The 17,934-nt window shown below is 40.7% G+C and overlaps 3 protein-coding genes across 5 annotated transcripts in view; 2 read left to right on the top strand and 1 right to left on the bottom strand.

Annotated features, from left to right (window-relative positions):
* Positions 1 to 4,037, top strand: part of rgs7a (regulator of G protein signaling 7a) — a 56,148-nt gene extending 52,111 nt beyond the window's left edge. The window contains exons 15-18 of one of the 2 annotated variants that reach the window (XM_020639200.3): positions 1,480 to 1,666; positions 1,848 to 1,937; positions 2,833 to 2,866; positions 3,205 to 4,037. In XM_020639200.3, coding sequence (XP_020494856.1) covers positions 1,480 to 1,666; positions 1,848 to 1,937; positions 2,833 to 2,853 — 298 coding nt within the window. In that variant the 3' untranslated portion in view covers positions 2,854 to 2,866; positions 3,205 to 4,037. Of the gene's footprint in view, positions 1 to 1,479; positions 1,667 to 1,847; positions 1,938 to 2,832; positions 2,867 to 3,199 lie in introns of both variants that reach the window. The other variant, XM_020639199.3, reaches the window with a different exon arrangement.
* Positions 4,038 to 5,121: 1,084 nt separating this feature from the next.
* Positions 5,122 to 12,559, top strand: grem2a (gremlin 2, DAN family BMP antagonist a). Of its 2 annotated transcripts, none has more exons than XM_065959402.1 (2): positions 5,122 to 5,615; positions 10,769 to 12,559. In XM_065959402.1, the coding sequence occupies exon 2, from the start codon at positions 10,770 to 10,772 to the stop codon at positions 11,346 to 11,348; it is 579 nt and encodes a 192-aa protein (XP_065815474.1). In that variant the 5' UTR covers positions 5,122 to 5,615; position 10,769; the 3' UTR covers positions 11,349 to 12,559. The 2 variants fall into 2 exon arrangements, with proteins under 2 accessions (XP_065815474.1, XP_020494853.1); XM_020639197.3 differs by having other exon boundaries at positions 5,129 to 5,622.
* The window catches only part of fmn2a (formin 2a), a 43,695-nt gene continuing 37,974 nt past the window's right edge, over positions 12,214 to 17,934 (bottom strand). The window contains exons 14-17 of the mRNA XM_029278319.2: positions 17,787 to 17,838; positions 16,081 to 16,230; positions 14,000 to 14,081; positions 12,214 to 13,765 (exon numbers count right to left, since the gene is read on the bottom strand). Coding sequence (XP_029134152.2) covers positions 13,739 to 13,765; positions 14,000 to 14,081; positions 16,081 to 16,230; positions 17,787 to 17,838 — 311 coding nt within the window. The 3' untranslated portion in view covers positions 12,214 to 13,738. The remainder of the gene's footprint in view (positions 13,766 to 13,999; positions 14,082 to 16,080; positions 16,231 to 17,786; positions 17,839 to 17,934) is intronic.

Raw genomic sequence — 17,934 nt, 5'->3', positions numbered from 1 at the left:
AAAACAAATACATGAATGCACATTGGAGAGATTGCAGATAAATTAATTGACTTTTTATAGCTAAGATTCCTACTGCAATGTTCACACTTTACTGTATTATGGGCTGGTTTTCATATCAGCAGCAACATGGAAGCTTTTAAATATCACCAATATGAAGCAAACTTAAAGTTATGTTGTGAGGCAGCTGGTGGATGCAGCTTTTTTAGAATTATGCATAACTGTAGCTGTGGCTGGAATAACCCAGGTGGGCAGGAATATTATGGTAATCCCTTTATTCATGGTAAGAGGAGTGCTGCAGAGGATCAGGCATGCATGCTAACAACTGAATATGAATAAAGTTTCCTCTGTGAGAAACCTCCTCTGCTCAACCTGATACTGCGTTTCTTTTAAGTCTCTGATAACTGAACTGAAACATTACTGACATAAAGCATGCTGCAATACACCGACATGTTAAGCATATCAAAGTTTACTCCTGTCAGCTTTTAATATAAGTCTTGTGTCTGTTATCATTATTGTTAATGTTTATGTGAATATACAAGCTGCTCAACTCCAACTGCTTTAATTAACATAATCAGTCAGGGCGCTGGTGGCCTAGAGGTTTGGTTCGTGCATGCCAAGTACAGAGGCTGTGGTCCTCCCTGAGGCAGGAGGACCAGGTTCCAATCCAATATGTGGTTCCTTTTCCATTTGTCGTTCCCCACTCTCTTTAACACAGTCCTACAGTCCACTGTCCTATCTCTCGCATGAAGGCACAAAAAACCCAAAAATAAATCTCAAAAAAACAAAACATAATCAGTCCTCCCATGTTATCATCACTAACCCCAACCCTAACCCTAACCATGCTCACTTTTAACAATATTTCTGCCATTGTAACCATAAATCTGCCTGGTAAAAGGACTTTTTTTTGCCACTGTTACTTTGCTAAATGTTGCCAAGTGCTTTGCTATGATGTTGAGTCTTCATGATTAATATAGCAAAGAATTCTGTCTAGACCTGCTCTGAAAGAGTCTTGAGATAACATTTGTGATGAGGCGGCGCTTTACAACTAAAGATGGATTACTTTTAAACTCACCGATTCTGCAGCCAGGGTTAGGGCTGAACCCTTCTTGATACAAAGGTGATGGATCAAATGTCTTAATCCAATAAGTTAAATAGAAGGGAATGCTTTTAGATTGATTTAGTCAAAATGTATTATAGAGCATTCTTTAAACAGATTTGTAGGCTGCATATGTTCTTTATTATTTTAAACCATGGAATCATGAGCCAATGTAAAAGCTGATTTACATAAAGACATCATTGCTGGACTGATTTAACTTCCAACTTTAAAAACTAACATTGTCTGTAATGTCATGTTTGCAGCAAGATTATGTAATTCAACTTTTATGCAATCTTCTGTTTTACACAGTGTAATATTATACAACATTTTTAGTTAGTGGTAAAGAGCTTCTATACCAATAGGCGATAATTTGTGTCCTGCAGGTTCTGGCTAGCAGTCCAAGAGCTAAAGAAGCGTCCCATCAGAGAAGTTCCAACTCGGGTTCAGGAGATCTGGCAGGAGTTTCTGGCCCCCGGAGCGCCCAGTGCCATCAACGTGGACTCCAAGAGCTACGACAAAACCACCCAGAATGTCAAAGATCCTGGACGCTACGCCTTTGAGGATGCACAGGTACGAAAGCTGACATCACATCCAAGGCCTGTTGGGGATTATGCACAATATAACACAGCGTCATCTTCACGCCCTTCAATCTATGACTCACTTTTATTTTTCTAACTTCTATTCAGCACAATGTGGTACCTATGCCGGACGCTTTTGTACATCATTTTAACACAATTTGCCTCCACAACAGGAACACATCTACAAGTTGATGAAGAGTGATTCTTACAGCCGTTTCATCCGCTCCAGTGCCTACCAGGAGTTATTACAGGCCAAGAAGAAGGTGAGAAAGAAATGCTCAAATATTTTAAATGAAATTTCTTGGTATAAAGCCTAGGAGAAGTATCATTCAGAACTCTCACAGCATTTTCTTTGACAATAAAAGGTGGAAATCATTGTAGTTTTTGCAAAACGGGGTGTCTGTTCCTTTTATATGGAAAGGACCCTAACTCCTAATATAACAAGCTATTCTGTTGAAGCTACTGGACAGAGATGTTGTTTAAAAAAAAAGAAAATTTCAGTCCTATAGATTTGATGATCTAATTATGTCGTCTGTTACTTGCTACATTCTGCTAACACAAAAATCTAAATACAGAATCAAGTACATGTCGTTTTCTAAACAGTACTATATCTGCCATGGATCTATTTAGCTGGGTGCATGTGTGGTAGAATTTCCTTAAGGTGCAAACCATGTCAAACAAAATGGCACCGTCAGCCTGGAATACTAATGAGGAGAGAGTAAGAGTAAATACAACGTATTCACAGTCTGTGTCAGGTGTGGATGATGGAGTTGCTGTTACAGGACTCCTGTCAGGCTTGTAGGAACCATTATGACTAGCGGAGACACTGAAGCTGTCACAACACGATGAATAATTCAGATTTATTCAGGTGTATTTATGTGATTTAAACCTGCTCGGTCGCACACCTCCTACACTTCGTCTGTGTGTCATTGTGTCAACAGACATTTTAAGAAATGAGCAAATGTTTTTTTGGATCAAGTATCATTTCAATGTAGTGAAGGGTTTTGATTGATTTTTTCCCCCCTTTCTAATATGACAGAAATATATACTTTCTGGTTTTACAACTTTACTAAATAATATAATTTATATATGTATTGTCCCTTTAATCTTCAGTATGGTCAAATTAATTCACCTTATGTGTCCTTTTGTTCCCTACAGAAAAGTAAGAACTTGTTCTGAAGGATCTTTCCAGGTAATGTCCAATATTTATGCATATTGCTTTAAACACTTCATAACCATGCATTTAACATTGTTATCTTGTTTCCTCACACAGTGATAGTACTAATTACTACATTTGTCTTGGTGTGACCTCTTTTGTAAGCATGCTTGCAGGTTATAAAACACAAGTAGTGCAAGTAATGTTACCTTAGCATTTAGCTCAAGCTTTAATGTTTACATGCTTATCAAAATGTAGAGTTCCTGCAGCTTTTCCCATGACTTTTTTTGCGAGAAAAGAAAAACAGGATGTACACACCATTTATTCTCTCTTTACCTCCCTGTCTTCTCCATTTGTCTCTTTTACCAGCGCAGGGGAAACCACTAGCATCCAAGAGGCTGACCAGTCTTGTGCCATCATGCTAAAATCAATGCCATCTCTCTCTCTGGGACTTAGAGAGGGAGACCATCTCATCTCTTCGTCATCATTGTCTGTCCATGCGCGCTCAGCTCAGCAGGCCGACGAGCCGAGCCGGGGCCGTCTGTTCGTCTGTTGTCCACCGGATGTTGCATGTCCATGGAGAGGATGCTCCTTCTTCTCTCTCCTCTTACAGTACCTGATATCTTTCCAGTATTCTCCAAAACGAAAAGTCGCTGCTGCTGCTGCTGCTGGACTTGCGAGGACACTGAAACAGACTGGCCAGACGAAAAATGTCAAATCCTTCTTTCCGTCATAAGTGCTGGATAGAAGCCCAATCTCTCACTTCCAGCTGAAACAAATGATGTCAGAGAGAAAAAAAAAACGAGGGGGGGAAAACATAAAAGAAAAACATAAAACATCAACTTAAACCGATAAATCTAACCAGTGTCATTGCTTTACTGAGGTCCAAGGTCACAGATACTTTGTCACGCTATGGGAAGTGTTGTGCAGAATGAATATACAATATATATACAAGAATATATTATGATTATAATTATGATTATTTATTGTGCACTTATTTTGCTTTGCATTATTTTATTACACTACAATAAATAGCACATATGGTTTTCATTGCACTTGTAAAGTCACAATTCAGAATGACAAAAACGCTGTCTCTTGTCTGATGTAGAACATGATTCTTTGTTATTCTCTCCTGCATTTATTTTTATACCATATTTAAAGACACTTTTACTTACTTGTATTATTAAAGTTGGCCCTCTATCTGTAACATTTGCTTGGGTTTGGATTTTTATTTTACATGAACACACAAAGATCTAAACTATCATTCAGGATATACTGATCTAATTGGAAATGGTGCAGTGCGGCTTCAGTCTCCCTGCCCCCCGTACTTGGATCCAAAATAAAGAGAGCCGTCAAGAATGAGCCTAAATTTAAATTGATTTCTTTGGAACCCGAATTGAAAGTGTGGCCTACTAAATAACCTGAGATTTTTCGAGTTAAGCAAAATGTATTTTTACATCGTTTTATCTACAGACCTTTGAATAAACTATCCAGTGAGTATATCACTGTTTAAGTTAATAAGTGCAAATGCAGACAGAGTCTTGTGTCCCTCATAAGGCCCCCTAGGGTGGCCCAGAGACCTTAGATTGGGAAGCAATGGCTTACAGGAATCCTTCAACAGTTCCTGAAATGTGTACTTCTCCTGTCGACCACTAGATGGTGTTAAATCATTTCCTTGCAGCAATCCTCCTCTTCAACCACCACTGTCCTTGTCAGACAAATGAAGTCTTGTCATGCAAAAGTGTCATCATGCTCTGGTCTGCTGAAGGGGTTATTGTTCAGATCATTCACGTCTGACGTTTTTGCAGTTTCTGTTGATGTTTCATCTCTTTGATGCCAAGAGTCGCGTTCAGATTTTTCAGTCTCTGATCCCAGTGGTCAGCTTAGCAAAACCCACAAAGCAGACAAACAGTATTGTCTCTGCTGCATCAAGGAGTGTGAGTTGTGGCATTTTTCAAATACTTCTGTTAGTGTAGATGCATATGATGATTTATGGATGTGGAGTTATGAATTGTGATATGATGTGGTCACAGTGTCAAAGAGGAAGGATAATGAAGGGATTTCTTTTGTAGGATATCAATGTAGCTGCATAATTTTGTCATTTATTGTCCATGGAGGCAAAATGCCATCTGATTCCTGGAAATGTAAATTCAAATGTCAAATGCAGGAAAAAAGGTAAAGAAAACTTTAAAAGAGGACAAAAGAGAAGCTGATAGGTTTGTCATAGATGGGTGGGCGTTTTAATAAAAGATAAAGAAGAAAATGTATAAATAATCAGATAGAGGCAGACACAGGGAGCAAGGGAGACATGAAATAAGGGAAGCCTGGTTTGATTCACACAATGACCAGGACCAATAGGAGAAACCCTCCCAGTCTTGAGGAGGAGAGGGGGTGGTGGGGATTCAAACTAAGGCAGGCTCCACTGTGACTCAAACACTTTCAAAGACAGACTACAGACTATCTCCACGGCAAGAAGATGTGTGACTGAAACCTGGAAGGGCTTCTTTCTTAGACTTAAAGCTAAAACAAATAGTTAGTCTGAGTGTGAAAGTAATAAAGAGTTACATCCTGTCCTCGAAGATGGAAAGCTGAGTGTGTCCGGGACTTTGAATCTTCTGTGGTTTCGGGGGGGAAAAAAAAGAGGAGCAAGGACAAGGAGCCTGAGGATACTACAGATTATGTTGCCATGGAAACTGAAACCTGGAAGCGGACGCAAGGACCACTGAAGGTGGACGGCTTCCCTTGACTGCACACTTGACGCGTTACTGTCCCTCTTCGCATTGTGGTGAGAGGTACATGAACAGGACTTTATTTTTTACAGTGATAACACCCATTTAACCCTTTTAGACTGAAGTCAAGAGACCACGAGCCTTCTACTGTTTTATGAGTTGAATAAAACCTTTTAAAGTAATGTTTAGAATGATGAAAAGTTGACAAATTGTTGGTTACAGGTAGTATGACCCAGTTCTAAATGTACGTCTTGTGATTTAGGACATTTCACAAAGCAGGATAACATCAATTGACCACATGATTTAGTACATTTTTACATCTGCCATCAGGATTTTCCAACAATATAGCTTTAAATTCTATTAAAACTGACTTCGTTTGCAATATATGCATGAATACAATGCTTATGTGTGTAAAAGTACCATGTACTTTCTGCATGTAGTACAAATAGTGCAGATAAGTATGTGCTGGCTCGACATATCCCACACCAGCACTTCCAAAAAGTGGGCAGTAAGAGCCTGACGGAGAGATATTAAGGCTGAGTGATTCAGTGACTCTCTGAATGACTAAGCACACAACCATGTAATTCGACCAGCCGTAGTTGTGCAGCTATTTAGTAGTTCTGCCAGCAGCAAGGGTTTGATTCCCACTGGGGGCCACCCAATCGTAAAATATATGCCTTTAAGGTATTGTAAGGTGTTCTGGATAAAGTGCTAAATGACTATAATTAGTGGCTGGAGGTTTGGGGGAATTAGTGCTGTGAGTGAAAGAATTAGTGAGTGATGACAGGATGTTGAACAGTGCATAAAGATGATATGAGGAGTCATTTTCAAGTGAATAGAGATAATAGTGTAATTTAAAGGGAGCTTGTATGCTGTGTTTCCAAAATAATCTTTTTTTTCCCCTTTTCCTTCATCTAAGCAGATGTACGTCCTTGAGTTTATGTAACATGAATGTATGTCTGTTTAGTCATGTGTATGTTGATGTGATTCCAAGTGGGTGTGTGAATGTGTGTGCGTGTGTTCCTACAGTATGCGTGCAGTGAACGGTGGGGAGTTTGCCTTCTGATCCTTCTTAGAGCCGTGGTGACTGCACCACCTTGCACAGTCCTCTCTGATGTCAAAGCGGATTTAGCACACAGACACATTACACTTTCTTTAGCAACAGAAAACACTTCATCGTAAGCCTCTAAAGATAGTAAAAATGGTGTTTGAAAGAAGCCTTAGTGATACTCTTAACACATGTAATTCACACATGTTCAGGTACTAAGAAAACTTCTGAGGAAAAGCCGATTAAAACGGCTGAAAACAAGGCTGGATTTAAGCCAGTTTGTTGCAAATTTTTCTGTTAAAATTAAGCTCTTTTTTTTTTTTAAACCAACAGCAAACCTGATGGTGCACCAGTCATTGCAAACTCATGCTGTGCAGCCAGAACTCGGTTCAAACCCACAGAACTTCGTTTTCAAATTTGAGTAGGGATCCTAAAGTTTCCAAAAACACCAAACTGATTTAAAATGACGTTGATGACATCAATAAAATCTGATTTGATGTAAGGGTAAAGCTGTATGTGGAGTCTCGAATACGCCACTGTATATGTGTATTTCCACAGAAATATACAGCTTCAATAAATATCAGGGATAAGCTGGAAGAGAAAATGTATAATAAAGCTATTTCACCCTCCATAAAGATATTTAAATGGAAGACTGTAAGTTAAGGAATTAAACTAATAAATCTCTCCTTAAGCGCAAGTGTACGGTGCTGTTCACCACTGCAGCTAAGTAGTGCCATCCTAATCTGAAACCAGAAATGCTGTATTATCATAGCTTTTCTAATTGGCCCTCATCTTCCACTAAAGCACTTAATGTTGCTCGCCTCACATTCTTGCCAGCACTTAGCTCGGAGAGCATAATATATGGGCTGCTAGTCATTATCAAGATGGATTGTGGTGACAAATGGCTGCCCAAACCGCCTTCAGCAGCCTCCTGGCCATGTTGGCATTAGACACATTTACAGAGAAAAGCCCCTGAAAGGACTCCCCCCCCCCCCCCCCCCTCCCCCACCCTTCCTCCTAACTGTTAATGAGCCAACAGCCGAGCACAGTTTGGGAAAACAGAATCCGCAAATGCAGATAATGACATGGTTCCTCTTTGTGTAATTGGTTGCAAGTGAAAACATTTCATTTACCTCTCTTTCCCTCTCGCTCTATATCCTGTGTGTGGGAGTGTGTGACTGTGTGTGTGAGACCCTGTGTGTGCGTGTGTGTGTGTGTGTGTGTGTGTGTGTGTGTGTGTGTGATTGAGGTTTTTGAGCTGCACGGTGAATTACATGCAGTTCTACTGTAATTAACTGCACTTACCAGTCTGTGTGTGAGACTTTCTGACGCACTGATAATTGAGGCATCAGCTTGTGTTTGTTTTAACCTGCCTTTGAAGGCATGCTGGGAAGATGTTTCACAGGGTTTAGTGGAGGGTACATCTGTGTGTACAAATGTCAAAGACGTGAAAGGACCCTTGTTTACCTTTTTAAAAACATTTTATGACAGAAAACCTGAAATGTTAGAGATTTCCACAGCTAATATTGCTTTATCTAACATCGAAATCAGAAACAAGAACTATTGTTTTTACCATGGTGCTGTGCCATCCTGAGAAACATAATACAACAATTTCCCAGCGACTATAATAGTGGTTTTTCAGAAAATGGCTTGTTTTAGCTCTGCAGTCTCGCTGGTATTTGTAATTTCATTAGAGGTCTGAATTGTGGAACCAAGGTCTGCCACAGTTCAGTGAAGCGTTTCCCTCAAGTATTTGTGGTTCTTGTAAAACATAGAGTTGTGTTTGTGGACAATATTAGAGTGTAGCAGAGACAGAGAGGTCCGGTTCAGTTCTGTCTCTGCTGCATTAATGCACAAAACCACAGTCTCCTTCCGTCTCCAGGACTCTGAGATGATTAGTGGAGGAGGGAGAGACAGATAGAGTGACAAAGAGAGACAGATGGGGAGAGAAAGAAATACAGAGACACAGCTTGTGGAGAGACATTAAGTAAAGCAGTGTTGGTTTTGTTTCCCTGTAGGTGATCTGTCCCGAACACCACCAACTCTTCAACCCACTTTTCTTCTATCTCCAAACCCCAACCGCTAACTGCCCACCCATCCACCTCTCTGCTCCCCCTAAAGCCCCTCAATCCCTACCCCAAACCTGCAATTTGTCCCACAGTGGAGATTGATGAGAATAGCTTGGCAGGGCCGCCACTATCATACTTACACTGAGTTTGGGAGGAGCGCTGCTGCTGCGTGTATAGGCCATCCATCATGTCCTATGTACACACTCCGTCAGGTCATCCCTCAAGAGTCCCTGAAGGTTTGCAGGCTGTTGCTCAGGGTGCCTCTTTAAGCGATGGATAGCGCATGAAGACGGGAAACAGAAGAACGAGAGGCTGCACACAGAAGCAGGGCCTGTTCCTCAGAGCAGGGGTTGGTGCATTTAATACACAGACAGCGGGAACAGAAAGACAGAGCTGCTAAAGACAAATGAGCCTGTGTTGGACATGGAAGGTAGATCATGGAGAGATTGAGTGGGGTCACGACTCCCCTGATGCAGTAGGTGGTGGAAGGACCCAGTGGGAGTCTTAGGTTTGGTTATTCTAACCTCTATGACGGGTGTGTGTGGGCGTGTGCGCTGGCTTGTGTGTGCATGCAAAAATGCATACTTACAGTGGAAACTACAGATCTGAAAGCAGTGTCTGTCCTGATTAAGGCATTTAAGGAGTACAACACTGAATTTCTTGCCAAGCTCCTTTAAAAAAAAATAACCTAAAAATACACTTGTTTCTGGACATCCGCTCATAGGAAATACCAAATATCAGCAATTAACTTAATTGTAAGTGTAGAGCATTTAACCTGATTTCTTGGCAGTGTCTACATATAATCTGAAATACTTAATTACTTCAGGGGTTTGATCTCAATTAATCAAAATAAAATAAAAGCACAGAATCAAGAGAATAGATTTGCTCAAAAACTGAATTAAAAAGTGGAGTCGATCTGTGTCTTTGTAACCCAAACACATCTTTTTATGTTCTATAGAAAAAGTCTGGTACTTCTCTACTTGATGGACAAACAGCTGCTGTCTAGCTTAAGGCCATTGCTGCTGGGATAGTGATATACAGGCCGACGTGTTGGTGCAGTTTTTCGGACAGACTGCCATGACCTCAGGGTCAGGGGCATTAGAAAGAGGCTGAGATCAAAGTGGATTATGATAAAGTCATTTGTTCCATGTCAGAGTGAGTTGCATGTCCAGGGGAGGAAGAAAGGATACATTGAAATTTGCACGGCAAAGAAGCGTCTGTGAATAGCAGCAGCCAATGGCCTTGAGGCAGTTTGGTTCTCTGTCAGAATCTCTGTCTTGATGTCATGCAACGCTTGTCAAGAGCAACATCTGCTGAAAAGATGCTAGAGTGATGGTCAAAAATGTGCTGGCACAAAAGCTGACAGCGTGCGCAGGGGCGGATACTCCATCCTGAATGGAGGTGGAGTCATTTCTCTAGATGACACTCGCTTTCTGGTGCTAACATGATACATAAGACACGATGGTGATAATGGACACTGTGGGTCATTCTCAGTTCAGTTTCCTCCAAAGTATATCACCAAAGAGAAGAAGAGTGGACTCCCAGAGGGCACTGTAGCGTTCCTCATCTCTTCCCCTAATAACATGCAGATGGGCCTCTCTAATGCCTGTTTACATATCTGCGGCATAGTTCATGACTAAAGTAAGCAAAGCCCTAATTATTTTACCCGGCGACGGGACCAATAAAATCAACTTCCCCTTCTCGTTACGGGTGTTTAAGTGAATCCTTTGATGGCAGGCCTTTGTTTATTTTTGGAAGAGTTGCGTAGCCTGGAGGAAAGCAAATAGAAGTAATGACAGAGTTGCTGACAAATGGAGGCCATGGTGATGGATTCATTTCCTCAATGATGCCTGGAGGGCTACTCTGTGAAGCAGGTTCAACATAAATGCACGTTAAAGCAATTGGAAACATGATTGGCAATATTTATATTATGTCAGCAGCTGAGAGACTGTCGTGCATCATCATATGTTGTCAGGAACTTTGTTACAGCAGCTTCAACGTTATGTTCCTGTCACAGCAAATGTTTTATTTTACAGACACCATCTCTTCACTACAGAAATGTAATGCATACTAATGTGTCTCTTCTTTGCAGAATGCTGTGGAAAATAACCATCCCGGTCATCCTGGCTGGGGTGCTTTGCATCACCGCAGAGGCCAAAAAGTCCCGGCCTCAGGGATCCATCCCCTCCCCGTACAAGACCAAAGGGAACCTGTCCTCAGAACGTCACCACCGGTTGTTGCATCAGAAACCAGAGGTGCTCTCCTCCAGCAGGGAGGCCTTGGTGGTGACGGAGCGGCGCTACCTCCGCAGAGACTGGTGCAAAACTCAGCCCCTCCGCCAGACAGTCAGTGAGGAGGGATGTCGCAGCCGCACTGTGGTCAATCGTTTCTGCTATGGCCAGTGTAACTCCTTCTACATCCCCCGACACATGGGGCCCAGCTCGGGTCAGGGCCAGAATCGTGGCCAGGCTTCAAGCTCCGGAAGGAAAAGTCACAACAAGGCACAGGAACCTTTCCAGTCCTGCTCCTTCTGCAGGCCGCACCGCATTACACAGCTCACAGTGCAGCTGGACTGCCCAGACCTGCAGCCACCTTTCAGGCACCGTAAGGTGCAGAGGGTTAAACAGTGTCGATGTATGTCTGTGGATGTGAGCGGCCATGGGAAACTGTGAAGAAGGATGTGGAAAATCCTTCGAAACTGAAATGACAATGCAGGATTTGACAGACTTCAAACGGGAACTGGCTTCAATTTGAACATGTACTTTTCATGCCCAGAAATGATGGGCTGTCCTACAAAATAATGACTTGAAACATGGAGCTGGTAATATTAAACAAAACTGAGAGCATTGATTCAATCAGAGACTAGCAGCCATGTCGGCAAGCTTGTGTTTTTGCAAAAAGACTCGTACAAGAGACACTGATGATGAAGCAGTCTATATTCAACATTAAAGATGTTTCCTCTGTAGTATTTTAAAAAGTCCATATCTTTCTGGTTATTTGTACATTTGCCACCAGATTCCTTTGTGATGAACACAAAACATTAAGGACAATGCTTAATGCATCTTTAAGAAACAAAACTCTGTTAACTGCCTGTGAATCAGCAGTAATTACAGTTTGCGAACTATAGTTTCAACTATAGGAAATGCTGAGTTTGTTTTAGTGTTTGGTCTCTCTCTCTCTCTGTATATTTTCCACAAGATTTCTTCACATTGACGTTGAGGAAACAATATCAAGATGAGGTGACTACAATGACCTGTGGCATCCATCTGCTGAAACACTCACCCGGCTGTATACAGTACATTTGCCACAGATATATTCTGGCCAGTAGAAAAACATACTGCAGCATGTGTAATGGAGGTGCAATGCAATATATACAGTTTATGTTATATGTATGAGTGTATTAATGTATGTGAAAATTATATTAAATCTATTTCATATAAAACAACAGTGGTGATTGGAGTGCATGTACATATGTGTGACTTACCACAGCTGATCAAATGACAAACAATCCTACACAGAATCATTTCTATCACAAAATTGATGTTATGGCTTTTATTTAATAAATATACGTCTGTATGGGGAAGGCTTTCCAATCAAACATATCGTTGGTATTGCACATGAACGTCACGTCACATAATCCTGTTGTTGTTGGGAGTTCACACGCTCACACAAAGCAGGAAAGGCCAAACTAAGTACATGGGATTTTGCTTAAAACAAAGCAAGTAGACAAAAGTGCTGAATAAAACACAAGTACGTCTGCTTCAGGTCACACCACTAACAATAGGTATGCATGGCCTTATTGCCTTATTATGGATATTGAACCACAACAGAGAATGTGCTGTATAATTATCACAATAAAGGAATGTACAATTATCGTATTTCAGTCCATGTAAAACAGATTTTTCTTCATTATGCACGCAACATTTATTAATGGATATGTCTCAGAAAGAAGCTCAGTTCGGCAGCACTCATTTGACCTCTGTGCTTTACAATAAGGCACTGATAATCGTTACCTACCGTGTAGAAATCGTATAAAATCTTGTGCTTTTCACCTTTAAGGAAGATATAAAGCTGACATGTTCATGCCTTTCTAGTAAACCAGGCTAGGAATTGCACTAAAGAAAACAGGCTACATACGGCTTATAAACAATGAGAAAGCTTCGATATTATATCGCTACCAAGTTTAGGATGCAATGGACGATTTCTGGCATCTTCTTCAATATGAAACCACTACATTTACTCATTGCAGAAATATTTCATTTAAAGGGGCTATATGTAACTTTTTACATGTATAAATCGTTTTTTTAAGCGAACGGTTAACTGATGTGAAAAAGTAGATGTTTACAGTCTATCTGTGTTGCCTGTATAAAATTTTTCCCCGGGTCGTATTTTCCGTGAAAGCTCCAGGAAGTGACATTTTATGTGCGTTCTCAACGTCCTCCTCACTCCACTCCACTTACAGAGATCAACAGTACAGACTCATCACACACTCTCACTACAGCCAGAGGCCGACTTCCACACACTTCTATCCGCCCTAAGAGCTCTCAAAGACGGACAAACTCATCACACACACCTGCTCTCAGCCAGTGCCTGCCGAGACGTTTGTAGGATGGAGAATGAATACAGACACACAGACTCCTTCACAGACTTTCACATGTGTATGACCACTTACCTCCTCTGTAAACATTATGCCGGTAAATATCCAGTGTTTCGCGGCCGATGATGATGCTCGTTTGTGTACGTACGAGCACGTATGACGAGCACGCGAGGGAGAGCGAGCAACAGGTTACTGCTGAAGTTCACCAAACGGCCATGAGGAATCACTACAAACGCAGTATTTTTGAAAGTTACATATAGCCCCTTTGTGGAAAGGTGATCTTTTATTCTACTTTTAAACAAAAATATCCAGTTTGAAGGGTCTCACAATAAAAAAACAAGTCGAAGTTAATTGAAATCAAATACTGGAGGCAAATTCGTACAAACTTCCAATGAATTTACGCAAGATTGTACAAACTGTGCTTGTGCAATAGGCTGCTTGATGATCGTTTTCCATCCTCTTGCTTCAGAACTTCTGACCCAGCTTTGCTTTCTGTTGGAGAGAAGAAAAAAAACCAGCTTGAGTTATTTACAGCACTGGAACTGGTCTCAATATGTTACTGCAGGAGCCAGGAGTGTTGTTTCCTTTATCACCCTAAAGAGTGTTTGTTAAGGAACAGAGGCTGCTCGGGGAGGAGACGATTTACTCCAAGGGGGAGAAAAGACGAGCTGAATGAGCAAATTGAAGCCACGAGACCGTATAGAGAAAAGAAGGGAAGGGACGTACTATTCCAGTTGCATGTTTGGGTTTCACATTGTAGGAGGCCTTCTCCTTGGCCTGTTTGAAGGACTCTTCAGCCATTTTGACCCTGAAAAAGAACCAGAAATAACCATCAGTCATCCAATAAAGACACATTCATCTTAATTCAAGGGCTAAAATTCATTACTTCACCAGAAAAGTAGGAAGATTCCTACTTAACCCCGCCAGACTTTGGTTATGGGTTTTTTCACACCATGATCTTAAAAAATCTGATCTTGCAGATCTTGTATAAGCTCTGCTCGGAAATGATTCACTCGTAGTTTACATGAAGCAGGCAACTGGCATCATTACTGATTTGTACTTTACAGAGACAAAAGATCAGCAGGTTAGTTTCAAGTGAACACAGTATTATACCAGGGTGCTGTGTGTGTGTGTGTGTGTGTGTGTGTGTGTGTGTGTGTGTGTGTGTGTGTGTGTGTGTGTGTGTGTGTGTGTGTGTGTGTGTGTGTAACAGCGCATGTGAGGATGAATATTTATAGCTCCACGGGAGTCTAAAAAGGAAAAGCAGCAGAGAGAGAATTGCGATGATAGCCGGTGGCACAGGGCAAAGAGTTAATGCTTTCAAATTGTTTTAATGTTTTCCTACTGAACAAGCAAGGTTTGTGACATTTTGCTTCTCCCTCAAATACATATCACAATTCGATCTTCATTTGGCATAATGGACCAATTTGCTTTTTGTTGACATATGCAGCAGTATCTTTAAATTCATCAAACCACTGGAAGCTAACTGGATGCTGCATGTGTTCTTTTCATTACTGGGGTGAGGACACAGATTTGGGTCATTTAACCTCTTTTCCCTTCATGAATCTGAATGAATATGATAGGATCTTCAGTGAACACGAGATGGACTGCAATTTATTAATGGTTGGTTACTTGCACTTGGGGAACATTTGAAAGATAGGAACATTGGTATATCAGTAATGATACTGAAGAGCAGGGGTTCCCAGCTCGCGACCCCCAAAATGAAGGTGCCAGAGGGGCTCTGGTGGCCTAGTGGTCAGTGCGAGCTATAGTCCTCCAAGCTGGCGGCCTGGTTTCGATTCCGACCTGTGGCTCCTTTCCCGAACGTCATTCCACACTCTCTCTCTTTCTCCCCGACTTCTGCCTCTATTCACTGTCCTATTTCTAAAATAAACGGATTTAGCTTTAAAAAAAAAAAAAAAGGTGCCAGTGTCTGCGGACCTCCACTGACCTTAGAGGAAGTTAAGGCATATAATGTAACACACCACCACATACTGATAGGCCTATCTGAACACTGGTAACACAAAATAATATAACAGTCTAAAAATGATAAACAGTGTAAAATTATTTTATTTTAATTTATTTTAAGAAAGGCTGGAAGAATACAACTATTTCCTACTTCCTGCATCTCCCTCCATCCCATTTTTCAAGCCCAGCGTAGTTCTGCAGATGGCTGGTTCATCCTGAGTCTGGTTTTGCCCCAAATTTCTTCCTCTGAAAAGGACGTTTTGTCTTGCTACTGTAACTTTGCTAAATGTTACTTATTGCTCATGTTGGATTAACGTTGAGTCTTTATAACATAACAATGAGTGAGGTCTTTTACCTGCACTTTGTAAAGTGTCTTGAGATAACATTGGTTATGTATTGGCGCTATACAAATAAAGATTGTTTAATTGAAGTTTAGACTTTAGCACTAAGTGGACATAAAACACTTGATTAATAGAAACATTTGTGTTCATCTTTTAAGATCAGTAGACACCTAAAAAGTTGCTGTCTTGTGCAAACTTGCATTTTAAGTATTGTCACACATTCATTTCATTTTCATTTCACTTAATGATGTAGTTAAATTTGAAATTAAACATTTTTTGTATCTATATTTACAATAATGAGTCAAATATGCATTTTTAAATCATTTTAAATCATCTCTTGTTGGCCCAACTTTGGAAAACTGCATTGGAGAGTGTTGCATCCTTCTCAAAGACATTAGAGAGAGCAGTAAAGTGCCTAATGTCTCATTAGGATTTGGTTTTAACACAATAGCTTTAGGTGTAGGAAGGTGTCACATTCTGAAATAGGAATTGTCTCACCGTTCCTTTAACATCAGCTTATTCTGCTTCTTCCAATGGTCTTTAAAATCAGTGGAAAACTCATGCCAAACAGAGAACAGAGTGTTGGGAGAGACCTCCTTCTCTCCAGCCTTTGGTTTAACGGAGAATGACACGCTCAACTCCAAGAAGCTGAGGACAGAGAACAAAAACATTTCTTCAAGACCAAACTATTACAACACGAGCTTACAGAAACCCTCACAGACTGTTGTGAAACCTGAATGTGTTGAGCAAATATGCAAAATATGAAGTTAATCTTGGAATAACAGCGATTTAATGGTAGAGAAACATCTAAAAAACACAAACCAGTGATGACTGTGCATTTCGGAGAGAACGCAAAGTGGAATTACTTCCACTAAAGCAGCATGGTCATCCAGGTTTTTCTTACAGATTAACTTTGAGGACTAAAATCAACTCTTAAGCATCTCCTGTGCAGTGCTTGGCTTTGTCACTCATTTTTCTTGGGTGTAAAAGCCTCTAAAGAAGCGTGTGTACTTTTACATGTACATACATGAGATCATATGTATGTACATGGCAACGATCAAGGAAAGAGAGGAAGGAAAAAATATGTCTGACAGCGAGACGAAGACAAATCTAGCCAAATGATGAATGAATAAGGCAGGAGATGACATATGCTAAAGTGTTGAATGTGTTGGCCGTTTGCAGTGGATCAATACGACGGACAGGTTGGGGTCTCTTTGTTTGGAGTGTGCTATAGGAACGCATTCCTGGCCAGCAGTAACAGAAGCCTGGAGCCAGTGCTGTCTACTCTCGCTCCACTTAGATAAACAACCAGACACCGTACAGGGGGGGCCTCCCATCTGCTGCAGGCCTGGCATCATGGTCTGCACCCTCCATGTAACTGAAGGAACCAGGACTCCAAAATATTGACAAAGCATGCCAGATTATATTTCACAACTGCAACAAGGATATATCGCTTCATACTGTATCCGATTGCATCTTCAAATGTGTTGTGTTCATATTCAAAACTGTGCAGCAGAAAAGGAAATAATGACTGAGAAATGCTGTATATGGTATTGGAAAGTACACCAGGCGATGCATAAACCAGGTACAATAATTATTATTTATATATATATATACTTTTTTTTTAATTCAAATCCACTCGCGAAGCATCATTTTTTTCATACCAAAATATTACAATTCCTTTTTGAGTCACATTTGTATTTGTTACATTTCATTAAGATACACTTACAGTCAAAAGTAATATGTATTTGGTTACCCCAACGTTAACACTAGCTCGTAGCAGACTGCTCGAAGCAAGTTAACTAATGTCCCATGAAGTAAACTGTGGCGCGTGGTAGCATGCATTCCTGTGTGCATTCCTGTGTGTGTATGTTAATAGGTGTATGTTTGTGTGTGCCAGCATTCCCGCGAGGAGCTCTGACGTGCATTTTAAAATTAAATGACTATTTTGGTACAAACTTTTACCCGCCAAGTCTTGCATAGCCCTCAAAGATTTACCTAATGGAAAATCTGTTTGCATTTGGCACTTGGTAGGTGTTAATTCTGGACCCTGCTCAAGTGAAGTTTTTGGGATCACCAATGGGAAGAAACAGATGGTTTAAGCACATATCTAATGAAGTAGAAACAAAGTGTCTGCATATCTTTTTTTGAAGTTAAAGAAGCTACAAGTAAAGGTTTCAAAAGACACAAAAAAAAGTCCTTACATCTTATGAGTGTCTGCCAGCTGCTCCTCTTGTGTTTCCAGCTCCGTTTTAGCTGTGAAAGAAAACACATTTTGTTTACAATGGAAAGAGCAGTGCACAAGTTAATACAAGATTAGATTAGGATTAGGACAGAAACTGGATTTCCCCG

This window comes from Labrus bergylta, chromosome 10 (genome assembly GCF_963930695.1).
Source record: "Labrus bergylta chromosome 10, fLabBer1.1, whole genome shotgun sequence".
Lineage (NCBI taxonomy): Eukaryota > Metazoa > Chordata > Actinopteri > Labriformes > Labridae > Labrus > Labrus bergylta.
The sequence above is the reverse complement of the archived record's forward strand: the minus strand, read 5'-3'. Positions and strand labels throughout refer to the sequence as shown.

Bases quoted from the DNA above. Each gene is read 5' to 3' on its own strand.
- grem2a (XM_065959402.1), top strand. From the start codon at position 10,770: ATGCTGTGGAAAATAACCATCCCGGTCATCCTGGCTGGGGTGCTTTGC.